The sequence below is a fragment of the Centrocercus urophasianus genome, unplaced genomic scaffold, assembly GCF_019232065.1.
Source record: "Centrocercus urophasianus isolate 14NV4802_14NV808 unplaced genomic scaffold, USGS_Curo_1.0 seq_73, whole genome shotgun sequence".
In the NCBI taxonomy this organism is placed as follows: Eukaryota; Metazoa; Chordata; class Aves; order Galliformes; family Phasianidae; genus Centrocercus; species Centrocercus urophasianus.
In genome coordinates this window covers 3,762,425-3,776,187 of record NW_024885344.1, presented here as the reverse complement: position 1 = coordinate 3,776,187, position 13,763 = coordinate 3,762,425, and the positions used below count along the sequence as shown (strand labels likewise).

The 13,763-nt window shown below is 39.6% G+C and overlaps 1 protein-coding gene across 1 annotated transcript in view; it reads left to right on the top strand.

The window, feature by feature from the left end:
• Nucleotides 1-13,763, top strand: part of CRY1 (cryptochrome circadian regulator 1) — a 35,159-nt gene that overhangs the window by 14,160 nt on the left and 7,236 nt on the right. Inside the window, exons 2-7 of the mRNA XM_042837763.1 lie at nucleotides 5,458-5,566; nucleotides 8,521-8,663; nucleotides 10,043-10,227; nucleotides 11,429-11,517; nucleotides 12,169-12,309; nucleotides 12,834-13,145. Of these exons, the coding sequence (XP_042693697.1) occupies nucleotides 5,458-5,566; nucleotides 8,521-8,663; nucleotides 10,043-10,227; nucleotides 11,429-11,517; nucleotides 12,169-12,309; nucleotides 12,834-13,145 (979 nt within the window). The remainder of the gene's footprint in view (nucleotides 1-5,457; nucleotides 5,567-8,520; nucleotides 8,664-10,042; nucleotides 10,228-11,428; nucleotides 11,518-12,168; nucleotides 12,310-12,833; nucleotides 13,146-13,763) is intronic.

Below are 13,763 nucleotides of genomic sequence, written 5' to 3'. Positions count from 1 at the left end.
TTCTGTATCCCCTGTTGAATAAAGACAACTTTTTCTTGCTTTTGTGTATAAGCACACTAGCAAAGGTATTACTGTGTATCTTTTTGGGAAATTAAGTCATATACTGTATTCATTGAAACAATGTAATATAATAAGATGTGCCTCTATGTGACCTTGATTTGGTAACAGGAAAATACTGCTATGGCAAGCTGCCAAAGGATGCTGTGGAGTGTACATAACAATTAAATCCTGTCTGAGCTTAATCTTCTTATGGTTTCATAAGAATATACTGCTTGCACTGTCTAAGATGCGTTGGTTAGTGGTAAACAGGAAAACGCACTGATAAAATATTAAATATATCAAAGTTGAGGTACTTCTCAGTGTTTTACAGTTGCAGTATTAGATGAAATCTTGTAGAAGCTAATCGGAGAAGTGTGTTTACCTAAGTGATACTGGAATTTCATAATGATCCAACTGAGCGTAGGGAAAAACAGAAGATGTGTATGAAAGGCCAAATCTCTCTCCATGCGTAAAGGTACATGTTCACACGATCTGTTAATGCAGTCGGAGCCTAATGCTGCAAACTGTACTCATTCAAATAGAAAGGTGTGGTTGATGCTCTGCAGTGCGTAATATTCTCTCTTTTTATTGAATCCCATTCTTTATGAAAGAGGCATCTGATAGAAAAGCTGAAGAAAAATTGAATAGGAAAATCATGGCAGTGACCACTAGGCTGCAAAACATAGTGCTGAGAGACAAAGCCTAAGTGGTGACTGAATGCCACAGTGCTGCAAATCTCTTGTGTGACTCTGCTTTTCTTTGTTGGAGAGATGGAAATTAAGGACTTGGCCTGACAACTATTGGTTAGAAAGGAGGCATTCGGAAATACTGGTTCAACAGTATTTTGGATGGGTTGCTGGAATTTGTGCAGTCATAGGTAAAATATTTAGTGACTGAGGAATGGAACAAGTTTTAGTTCATGTCAGCCCCTTCCTGCTCCCTGGCATTAGCAGAGGGGTGGAACGCTCGGTTCAGCTGAAGAAACATGGGTTGATGCTCTTACCTGCTGAAGTAATCTGTTCAGCCTTTTTAACTAAGTTAGGTTGTGCGCTGCTTATATTTAGTCAAAGTGATAAAGGAAGTGCTTTCTCACTTTGAGAGGACAAAGTTGTTTCAGATTGCAGACTCAGGAACACATGACCTGTTACTATAGGGAGCGATTTATTTAAATAGCTCCTAATTGCCACACTTGGGGAGAGAAGTATAATAAAGTTCAAGCCTAGTAGCTGTTACTTCAAAGCTGGTGTTAGGAAACTTTGCTCCAGGAGTTCATATACTGAAGAGAGATTACTTTTTAATGAGATTAGAGGGTTTCATGCTCATTCCAGACTAATTTTGAAGTATGTTAAGCTGAAGAGGGAACATATTTTTGATGGTTTTGGTGAGAAAACTCAAATAGGTTTGCTGTCTGTCCTAGAATGCTGCTCCCAATTCTGTTTAGATGCCTGCAGTTGAGGAAAATGCCCGCATCTTGCTGTCCTGCATTGTACTCATGCATGGAGTTGGTTCTTCAGAACCACCATGCTCACGTGTAGTTAAGTGCTACCATTCAAAGTGGAACCTGGAAAGTAGTTCTGTAACTGTTCTTTCCAGATCCCATAATGATGCACTGTAACAGTGTGTAGAGTGCTGAGAATTAATGTTCTAGTGTTTTTTGTTTGCTTAATATGGGGGAGGTGCATGTTGTAGATACCTTATTACTCCTTCCCTGACATACATGTGTACGTTATCAATGGAACATTGATTTGTTAAGGGGTGCATTATAATGCTTTCTATATGCCAATATTAAGGAAAGCGATGGGCTTGGAGTTTGTTGCTGGAGCTGGTATGACTGTCAGTTTCCTTTCACGTAAGTGCATGTTAGATAAAAACAGGAATCCTGAAATGTAGAACTTTAAATTCAAAGTAATTTGTGCCCAGATGCGTCTAAAACTAGATGTTAGCATGCCTTTAATTGAACTTCTGTATACGTGAAAAAGATGGGTACTGAGGTCATGATGAATTGTTGATTCAACTGCAAATTTATTAGTGGTGGTCCTGCCTAGAAACGAGCCTTCTTAAGTTACTGCTTCTAATTGAGCAAGGAAAATCACAGAATCATAGAATGACCTGGGTTGAAAAGGACCACAATGATCACCGAGTTTCAACCCCCTGCTATGTGCAGGGTCACCAACCACCAGACCAGGCTGCCCAGAGCCACATCCAGCCTGGCCTTGAATGCCTCCAGGGATGGAGCATCCACAGCCTCCTTGGGCAACCTGTTCTAGTGTGTGTAACCACCCTGGGAGTGAAAAATTTCCTCTTAATGTCTAACCTAAACCTCCCCTGCCTCCGTTTAAAACCATTCCCCCTTGTCCTATCGCTATCCCCCCTTGTAAACAGCCATTCCCCCTCCTGTTCAATGCTCCCTTCAAATACTGGAAGGCCACAATGAGGTCTCCCAGGAACCTTCTCTTCTCCAAGCTAAGCAAGCCCAGTTCCCTCAACCTTTCTTCATAGAAGACATGCCACAGCCTCTACATAAGTAAATTTAAAAAAAAAAAAAAAAAAAAAAAAAACAAAAAAAAAAAAACCAACATAAATGTTTTTTTTTTTTTTAATAAAATTTCTCAAATTTTAATGAGAAAATGCCCTTCAGATGTGGTATTGCATGAATATGGTTGGTGAAAACAAAATAGATTAGTTTCATCACTTGCAGCACATCTTGTTAAAAACATCTGGACCAGATGGAAGGTTCAAATAGGCTTAATAAATTGCACGATCGTTCTGAATAATCATTTGCTGTAAACTGAACCCTTGTTCTCCAGTTCAAAAGCAGTGTTCTTTTGCACTGCTGTTACTACAAATACCACAGGGTCGCTAGGGCTTAATTTGGTCTTTATCTCCGAACAGTGTGTTCTCAGTGACAGTCGTGCAGCCTAAGCTAGGACTTGATTTGCTTCTGTTTTTGTTTGGGTGAGAGGAGATAGCAGAGTATGTAATTTCTTCCCTCCTCCCCCCCCAGCTCCCCTCTCTCTTCCTCCATGTATTTGACAACTCCAGTCTAGACTGTTGGTTTTTTACATACGTGAAAGTTTTATGGAGATAGAGAGATAGTAGGAATAGTAGAGAAGATTTAGAAAACCAACAAAATAGAGATTAAATGGTATTAAGGGCAAGTTTAGGGACCTTGGATGTGAATTGAAGACTGGGTCAGTGCATGTAATCTTCTTGAATAGGATTTTGTGTCAGTCCAGACTAAAGTTGTATGCTGTGGTTTGTTAGGAAGAAAGTGGGTTGAGAAAACAGGGGGAAGTGAGATGTAGATAGGATAGGAGAAAATGATTTCCTGAGAGTGTTTTTTGCATTGAAATAGCCGTGAGCATTTTATTTGGTCAGTTTCCTTTAATACCTTTCCCCTGTATTCTGTGATTTGAAGTTTAAAATCAGAAATAAATCTGCTGTAGCATTCCAAAGCCACCTGGGACACTAATGTTTGTGTTTGTAGTGGGGGTCTGTGAAAAATTTGTCAACGTGTATATTCTTGGGAAGCAAGACTGAGAAAGATTGAAATGGACAAAATTCATGACAAGAACTGTGATTCCAAGTTTAAAACAAAAATGACAACAACTCTGTATGACAACACTCTGTACTTTCTAGAGTAGGCCTGGAAGCTACTTTGGCTTACAAACTTAGGGCCCGCATTCTCTTTAAGTAGAAGCGTATGCAATTCTAGTCTGGAATCTAATATTAAAATGACTTCTTATACAGATGTTTCTTTTTAGATAGAGCATATCTTTCTTCATCGTCTAACTGCCTTGGAGGCTTTTTCGGATGAAAATTTAGCAAAGTGAGAATTGGGCATCATTTTTTCTCCCTGTCATTAAACACAACGTAGTTGTCAGAAAAGAAGCTGCTGTGCTCTTACACACCTGCTTCCTCTGTCACTTGCTTATGTTACCCTTTCAGGTCAAGTAAGCCATACATTTCTGGCAGTTCTTGGTCATGTGCATACTATTTTTTTCATACATTACCTCCCAACTTTTTAAGGGAAAAGTGTTAGTCATCACTTATCTATTGTAAAAACTCTTAAAAATGTAAGGGGGGAGACAAGTCGTCTTTCACAGTTTCAGTAGATTCTCAACTGTTGTGTATGTTATATCTTACAGTCTATAGCATTTTAATTGCAATGGGTTATTTTTTTTTTTGTAGTCTGCTCTGTGAAATAGGTGTTTTGGTGGTCCTGTTTGGTGGATGCCCGGTCTTGGTACCACACAGGGCACATGCAGCTCCACAGAATTGCACCTGTGCTGCCACATCCCCAGAGCCACCCTGGCAGTGTTGCCCCTCAGTTGGTCTCAAGCTGTTGTGCCACCTACCTGTAGTGGTGGTGTGGCAGGTCCTCATAGGAATGATGGCCTCCAGCAGGAAAGTCTCTCCTTTGCCTCTCAGGGTATCGCTTTTGGTTGATAGTGGGGAATCCAGTGACACATGCATGCACAAAACTTAGCAGCTGCCCTGGTCAGCACGTGATTTGCTGCACAGTAACATCATCGTGGTAGAGGGTTTGAACAGCTCCTGATTAAAACCTTACTTTTATCACATAGATAACGTTGTGGGGAAAACACTGAGCTGGTGAGGAGACTGGGATGCTCAACTGAGTATCCCCATCGTCTCTAAGTGTCTGCCAGCTGCAGTTTTCTTGTCAATTTTTTTTGTCTCCCCCCAAACAATCTTCACCATTAGTTACCTATAGTTACTGCATCCACTAATAATTCTTTGATGTATAGATCTGCCTCAACATCATTTGTGCAAATGCCCATTTGACCTGAAGACGTGCAGATTTGCAGAACCCCATTCTCTCCCCTTTTTTTCTTGTTTCCTGATTTGCTCATTACAAATGCGAGGGAGGGTAGAGCTGGTTTGTGATATTTCTCCTTAGAAAGAGAGCTATTTTTGTAAGTGAAGGCCGAAGGCGTGCTTCTGACCATCTAGGCTCCTGACATGCTGTTTTTAGTAACAGTTCAGGCCCCTGTGTTGTAAGGGGCACTTGGATTAAGTTTCGTTGCTGTATGCCAATAGCTGATTGTCTCTTTTTTTGTGGTGTGCTATTTTTTCCCCCTTCAGGGTGACAAGACACTTAGAGATTCAGTTAAGACTTGATTATGTTTTAAAGTGTTCCAGAACTGAATAGCATTGAGGTGAAAACTTGAATGAGAGCTCAGTTTGATTTTTTTTCAATTATGTGCTGCTTAATAAGAGCTATTGAATTACTGTAAGCTAAGTGTAACTAGGATGTGGACATGCATGCATCATCAGAATACGCATGAAATATGGAAAATCTGATAACAGATGGGCTATTCCTCTTGATCCCTGTTTCTACTGTAAAGTTGTTTGCTTTCTGAGGTAGACCAAACATTTCTTTCCATTTTTTTGCAGGTTTCTGCTTCAGTGTCTTGAGGATCTTGATGCCAATCTACGGAAACTGAATTCACGTTTGTTTGTTATTCGTGGACAGCCAGCAGATGTTTTCCCCAGGCTTTTTAAGGTAAATGCTAGAAATACATACAACTGAAATTCAGGTTTCTTGTTACCATACAGTTTGTTTCTGTCTATGCATATGATTGTCCAACTGGTTTCAACTGGAAGTATTTCCTGTTCTAGTATACTGAAGTGCAAGATGCCTTCCATGCAAATGCTTAAACACTTCTGCAGTTTCAGGGCTTTTTTTAATATTTGGATTTCCCTCCCTCTCTACTGTGCATATCATCAACTGACCCAAGTTCTTCTTTGACTATACAGTTGTAATTTTTTTTTCCTCTCCAGAAATAGGACTAATTTATCATGTTTTCCTATGTATAGGTCCTGGTCGAAGTTTTCTTTCTGGGTTCCCTGTGGAAAAAAATGCATACGTGAATGCAGAGATTCAAAGTCTGACCTGTAAAAGCAGTGCTTGATTTAGACCAAGGTGCTGGTGTGCTTTTTAGCCATAAGAAGTGGTTCACTACATTTTTCACAGGAGATAGGCTTGATCAAAATGCAGGGTTAGCTCTCTTGTTTCTATATACTTCAGAATATTTTTCTGAAGTAACTTATGCATAAGTTGCAGTTGTTCTTGATGAAAATGGTGAAGTTGAACTTAAAAGTTGAGAATTCTCAATTTTATTTCATCAGATTCCTGTTCTTTATATGGTAATTAATGATATCAAACTCCTTTAATCGTAAATTGCTTTTTAATTTTTTTTGCAGGAAAGACTTTTATCAAGAAATCCAAACTTAAGAAATTGCTACTGATAGTAATTTCTTACCGGATAATAGTGTGTTTAAAGTAATACTATAATAGGATAGTGGAAATGAACCATAGAATCAAGGAGTGGTTTGGATTGGAAGGGAGCTTTAAGATGATGTAGGTCCCAGCTATAGGCAGGGACGCCTCCCTCTGGACCAGGCTGCTCAAAGCCCCGTGCAGGCTGGCCTTGAATGCTCCAAGGCTGGGGGCATCCACAACCTCACTGGGCAGCCCACTTCAGTGTCTCACCAGTCTCACAGTGAAGAATTTTTTCCTGATATTTAGACTAAATCTGCTCTCTTCCAGTTTAAAGCCATTTTTCCTCGTCCTGCTCCTACACACCCTTATTAAAAAGTCCCTCCCCAGCTTTCCTGTAGGTCCCCTACAGGTACTAGAAGGCCACTATCAGGTCTCCTTGGAACCTTCTCTTCTTCACGCTGCTCAGTGTGTTTGCATATTGATTTTCAAAAGGTTTTATGGAATGACTGGATTGAGGTGATTGAGCAAGATTGGAAAAAATGTCTTTTTCTGCAAAGACTATTTTCTCAAGAGATTTAATTATCAAGTCTTCTACACCAGGCTGGACAAGTAAGAGACATTGTTTTATCTCTTGGGCGTGTCAGACTTTCAGCTGAAATCTACCTTGAGCATGTATGTATGTATCTCATACAGTTACTCTGGTAGCCTCTTGTGCCAGAGCAGAAATCTATACATCAGGTACTTGCCCTGCAATGGGTGATGTGCAACCTTGAATCAAGTTTTTCAGATCATTCTCATTAAGTGTCTCATAAAGGTGATGAACAGTTCTGAGACATTTTATCTGGAAGGTGATATCTTCAAGCCAGTAATGGTAGGAGGTAGTGGAATTTCTGTAAACTCTTGTGTCAGAATCCTAATCCAAGATGCCTGGGGGTGAATATTTTATGGCTGTTCATTTTTTTTAGTAGGGCTCTCCTTTTCACAGGTTGAAGGTTAATATTTTCAAAGGACAGAGCACTGATATATTTTAATTGTTATTAAGGATTAAAAGGACTCCGGGATTTTTGGTAGGGCTGGAGAGATTTGTGTTCTTCTTTCCTGCCCACTTTCAATCCCTACGAACAGCTTTGCTTCCCTTAAGACTTAATTCAGTGTCACCCGTTCTCAGCACTACTGCTGGTATTGCTACTGAAAGCACAGAGTAGTGCACAGAGACAGAAGTGCAGTGTGGTTCTGGCCCTTGGGTGCTTTTTTCATGATTTCAACGTGCCAGAGGAAAGAAGGGTTTAAGAAAATGTGCTGCCAAGTGTCAAATGGATGGTTTCTACACCACCAAATGTAAAATAAACACTGTGTAAGAGTGAGTGAGGCTGCTAAAGGGTTTGGGGCCTGCTGTGTCAGTGTGGCAGATGTAAGGGTGGAAGGATGCCACGCATTCCCTAGAGTTGTTTATTCTAAGTACTGTACCTATGGTCCATCTAGGTGAGGGCTAAGGAGTCAAGAAGTGAAGCAATGGCCTAAGTTAACAGTGTTGTATCCCTGTGCCTCTGATGTAAGTCTAGCTCTCTGAAATAGTCTGGCTGGTGTGTTTAGGTCTCCTGATTAAGATAACTGGGTTTAGAAGAGTGTTTCTTTATAGTTTGATGGACAAGATGTCTTTGAAGGATCATTTGTGCACACTTCACCTTACCCATTTTCTGCTGTTGCAGAAACCGCAGCTTTGTGAGTGATGCCTTCCTTTGGTTCTTTTCCCCTACTCATTGCTGTGAGCTTAATTACAGCATTTGTAGGACTTGGAGGCTGGAGAGTTTGGAACAGGAAGGAAAAAGAAACTTCAGCTCTGCTGCTAAAGTTAACAGGCATATGTGAAGAGCTTGCAGAGCAGCAAGATACCACTACTCAAAAATGTCCAGAAGACAGCCTGTGTCATCTTTTCCTTCTGTTATGACTCTTAAGTATGTGGATCCTAAAGTTAAAGCTGAATTTTCAAAGCTTCTGTGGAAATGTAACGGGACAGATCAATAGAGGCTTTTTTTGATCTGATTCCAATCTAGATATCAGAATGTTGGCTGCTTTTTTTGTCAGTCAGGGTATCTATGTCTCTGTATTTTGTACCTTTGTGTATTTTATCTCCACAGACAATAGCTGGTGTTACAACATGCCCTTTCCATTCTTCTTCTCCTCACTCTATCAATCAGCTGGTTTGCTGAAGGACCACATATTTTGTGTTTCAGGAATGGAGCATTGCAAAACTCTCTATTGAATATGATTCTGAGCCATTTGGGAAGGAGAGAGATGCAGCAATTAAGAAGCTGGCTAGTGAAGCTGGAGTGGAGGTCATCGTTCGAATTTCTCACACGTTATATGACCTAGACAAGTAAGTTACCATTACCTCTGGTTTTATAAAAAAAAAAGGATGACTTTTATATAGTATCTTCTATACAGCATGTGCTCATTTCTATATAGAACACTTTTCATTCTTCCTAACTTCACATTTGTTTTATATTTTTTATTCTTCCATCTATTCGTACAAATTTTATTGCACACTGAGCAGAATTCTGCATCTCCAAAATTGATACAGAAAACTATGAAAAGCAGCCTTGATTCTGTGTTCTTTTTGACAATAATGTTAGTTTTCTGAATTAATAGTGAAGTGGTGCAAACAACTGTCACTTCTGACAACTGGTATCTGTTTTTGTTTAGTTTTAGTTTGTTCTGTCTCAATTTCATTTCTATACAAGTTAGCAAAAGGTCCTCAATTTTTTTTTTTCCCAAAACTGTTTTCTGTAAGTTATGCATCCAGTGATGCTCTGGGGATTGTTTGATATCCCTGTGTTCTGTTACTTAATGTGGTGTTTATTATTCCAAAGATCTATTTAAATGGATTAGTGTTAGCTCCTTATTATAGAAACATAATCTGCAAACTGTTCAAAAATATGACTGGGCTTCTCTTAACATTAAGTAATTTGTTATGGTAGATGCTGGTTTTAGTGTCATAAGCCATGTGTATGGGAAATTGCTAGATGCGTTGGGGGGAAGGGAATAATTACACTGACTTGAAACCAATGGCTATTTTTAAATCTTAAATTGAAAATCCACCCCTCTGTCAAAATTCCTTCTCATTTCCCCCTGCCCGTAAGTGAGCAGTTGATTCTGTTTACTGCTTTAAGTTATTTCTTGAACTGTTCCTGTTTCCAAGATTACAGATTTGAGGGTGGGCAGTGCAGAAAGTGAAAACTGTATTTTGACAAGTCATTGCACATAAATGGCACCCTAATCTTTTCTTAGTATTACTTCAGCTGTAACACTGAACTCTGCCCTGAATGCCAGAGTAGAAAAATGCTATATTTTTATGCAGATGGATGCATCTTACTAAGATCCTGCTAACTCACCTATGTTGCTGCAGTCTTTCTGCTGTTTGTTGCTGCTTTGTTAATCTGTATGTTTTCTTTGCATCAAGATTTTTGTATTCATTACTCGTTCTTAAGGAACTTTCCTCAACCCAGAAGTTAAGATTAATTAACTTGGTTTTGAACAGTTGATTTATGTTTTCCCAGTGAGAACAAAACGATGGTTTAGAATTAAGGTTCAAATTGTCTGGATTATCATGTATATCTGTCTTTATAGCACAATATTTTTTCTGCCTGTCCAGATGTATATATTAAAAACAAACAAACAAAAAAACAGCCAAAAAAAGTTGTGGTATCCTGTTGTCTAACATACTTTGTTTTTATTCTTTTTTCCTTTTAAAACCAGAATAATAGAATTAAATGGAGGACAGCCGCCTCTTACATACAAACGATTCCAGACTCTAATTAGTAGGATGGAACCACTGGAGATGCCAGTGGAGACTATAACCCCAGAGGTAATGCAGAAGTGCACCACTCCAGTTTCTGATGACCACGATGAGAAATACGGTGTCCCGTCGCTTGAAGAGCTAGGTAAGTTCTTACACTGTTCAGATGTTGAGGAAGGAGTAGAGAAGGAGCCTACCACTGAAAGCGTAATATTTAAAATAACCACATGAAAGAGGTTCTATTTCTGGTTAATTGTTAGCTGGTGGCAATTAAGACAAACAAATAGAACAAAAAAGGATAATGAGCTCTGTGCATTTTAGGTGTTTTGATTTAAATGGGAGGTCAGGCAGATCGAACTACACAAAGTACTGTTGAGCTTCTTGAAGTACAGCACAGCCACTTTCTCGAGATACCAAGTCATCATCAAGCTGCTGCAGTCTTTTAGTATTTCTCTGCTTTATATGTGTTTGGTGACCTTGTGTTTTGTCATTGATCTATCACTTTACAACAAAAAGTCTAACTTAAACAAAACAAAGCCCCAAAAGCTTGTCTTGCGATACCATAAAAGATGATAATGAGGCAAATAATTATTTTAGAAGATTCTAAAATCTCTTTGTATAAATTTTCTACATCAGAAATATATACAAACAAATGCAGCATGACAAAAATTTGTCAAATTTTTGACAAAATTTGACAAAAATTGACCAAATTTCTAAGAAAAGGCTCTGCACAAATTTTGGCTATGCTCTTGCTGCTCTGTCTTTTGAAACCTTCTTCAGAAAGAAAGATCTCACTAAACACATTATCTCATGTACCTGGTGAACAGTCCTTAGGGGAGAGGGAGGGGAAAAAAGCTTGCCTCTCTTTCATCTTCTGCAGCAGAATTTCTAATTGTAATTCCAATCTGTTACGTATGTCAGTCAATGAAACATAGGAATGTTAGTTCTGAAGGTAGCATGGATGCTACTTGTGAGGTAATAAAAAAGTAAAAGTTGTAGATTAGAAATAACCAATATATTGCAGAGCTGGAAACTTGAAAATAATTTGGGAAATGAATGGAAGGTCACTTTGGGCAAAAACAAAAGTAGTGGAATTGAAGTAAAATCATTCAGCATTAAACTTTATAGTGGAATGTAAAAAATGCATTTTCCCGCAAGTTGGAGCTGTTGAACATGGTTTGGTAAGACTTGGTTGTGAACTGCTATAGAACTTGTACTTTGCCACATGTCCATCTTGGGGCTATTCTCAGCATGTAATAATATGCCATCAAGTATCAATACTCTAGAATTTATTGCCCTTCAATAGAGACAAACAAGGACTTTCCTTGTTTTAATTTGTTTTTCAGGTTTTGATACAGATGGTCTGCCTTCTGCAGTATGGCCTGGGGGAGAAACAGAAGCTCTCACACGACTGGAAAGGCATCTAGAACGAAAGGTATATTTCATAATGTTGTGAGCATGAAGTATCTGGAAAATAGAGTTGTTCGCAGTAATGAAATGCAAGGAGAATTGAACAAATTGTTTGTTTTCTTTTTAACTATCAGCCCCCTCCCCACTGAAAAACACCAGAAAGAAACAAAAAATAACCCTTCATACTCAGGGCCTTTGTATAACGATGTAAATCAAGTTTCAGTTTCTTAGTTTTAAAAGATGACACCAAACTGTCACTACTTGAACTTTTAGAGAAAGTCTCATGCTACTGGGTGTTCTGATACATGGATTTGTTTTTTCTTTGGCGATAACCTTACTTGAAATGCTTCTCATACCTTTGAAGGGCAGTTCCTCTAAAAGCTAATGTACTGTTAACTGTCGCGGTTTCCTCTGTGTTTAAAGAAGGGATAAGTAGTTCTGGAGGACAGTTCACACCTTCTTCATTGAGGTGAATTATTTACTAGAGATTCTGCTGATTTGAGGAGAGCTCCTTGAACATTTGATCACCTTAGCTCCAACATGATGTGATCACCTGTTCAGCATGTGGACTCGGTTACTGTTTGTGCATGATTACTCCCTGTAAGCTTGCTAACTTTTGTCACCTGCTCTGTAATCTGATGGTAGAGTGTTTTGGGTCTATTTTATTTTTTTTAAGGCTTGGGTAGCAAACTTTGAAAGACCACGTATGAACGCCAATTCCCTTCTGGCAAGTCCTACAGGGCTTAGTCCCTACCTCCGCTTTGGCTGTTTGTCCTGTCGACTCTTTTATTTCAAATTAACGGACCTGTACAAAAAGGTATGATTCTACACTGTCAGCTACACATTCATAGAATCATAGAATCATAGAATCACCAAGGTTGGAAAAGACCTAAAAGATCATCCAGTCCAACCGTTCACCTATTCCCAATAGCTCCCACTAAACCATGTCCCTCAACACAACATCCAGCCTTTCCTTGAACACCCCCAGGGTCGGTGACTCCACCACCTCCCTGGGCAGTCCGTTCCAGTGCCTGACCACCCTTTCTGAAAAGTAATACTTCCTCATGTCCAGCCTGAATCTCCCCTGCCGTAGCTTGAAACCATTCCCCTGGTCCTATCACTAATGACACGACAGAAGAGGCCGACCCCCAGCTCTCTACAACCTCCCTTCAGGAAGTTATAGAGAGCAGTGAGGTCTCCCTTGAGCCTCCTCTTCTCCAGGCTGAACATTCCCAGCTCCTTCAGCCTCTCCTCATATGGCCTTAAATTCTTAAATGTTGTGATTTTTTTTTTTTTCCTCTATCTTTTCCTGATAAAATGTTTTCCTTTGATAATCTTCAGGTAAAAAAGAACAGCTCCCCTCCCCTCTCCCTCTATGGCCAGCTGTTATGGCGTGAATTTTTCTACACAGCGGCAACTAACAATCCACGGTTTGATAAAATGGAGGGGAATCCTATCTGTGTTCAAATTCCGTGGGATAAGAATCCTGAGGCTTTGGCCAAATGGGCAGAAGGCAGGACAGGTTTTCCTTGGATTGATGCAATTATGACGCAGCTTCGTCAAGAAGGATGGATTCACCACTTAGCTCGGCATGCTGTGGCATGCTTTTTGACTCGAGGTGACCTCTGGATTAGCTGGGAGGAAGGAATGAAGGTATTCTTTCTCATTCTTGGTTTTGAATTTTGATTTATATTTATACATAAATTTTGTGGCTGATGCCCCATCCCTGGCGACTCTCAAGGTGAGGATAGATAAGACCCTTGGCAGCCTGCTCTAGCTGTGGTGTCCCTGTTCGTTGCAGGGCAGTTGGACTAGATGGCCCTCAGAGGTCCCTTCCCACTCTAAGGATTCTATGATTTTAAGAAGTATAGTTAAACCCTGTAGTTGAAATTTTCTTTATAGTCATGTTTCATGAACTGTTCCTGCTCACAACGGATGTTGGCTTCCCTGCTAAGGAAGAACACAGGAATTAAAGGGAGAAGACTAAGAGCTGAGAGTGTCAGAAGTTTAGGTACTTCTGTCCCTTCACCTTATGTTAGAAGGGTCAGTATGGGCAATGCCATTTAGCTGTAGTTTCAGTGCAATTGATTTCCATGCAAATACCCAGGAGATGCTGAAGTTGAAAGTGCACACGTCAGTCCTCTGAACAAAAGAATGTGGTAACTTAATCTTATCACTTCAATCAAAAGTTCTACTTTTTTTTTTTTTTTTTTTGGAAGGGTCACCCTTCTTTCACTGGATGATGATAATGATAGTGACAAATATTTTTTT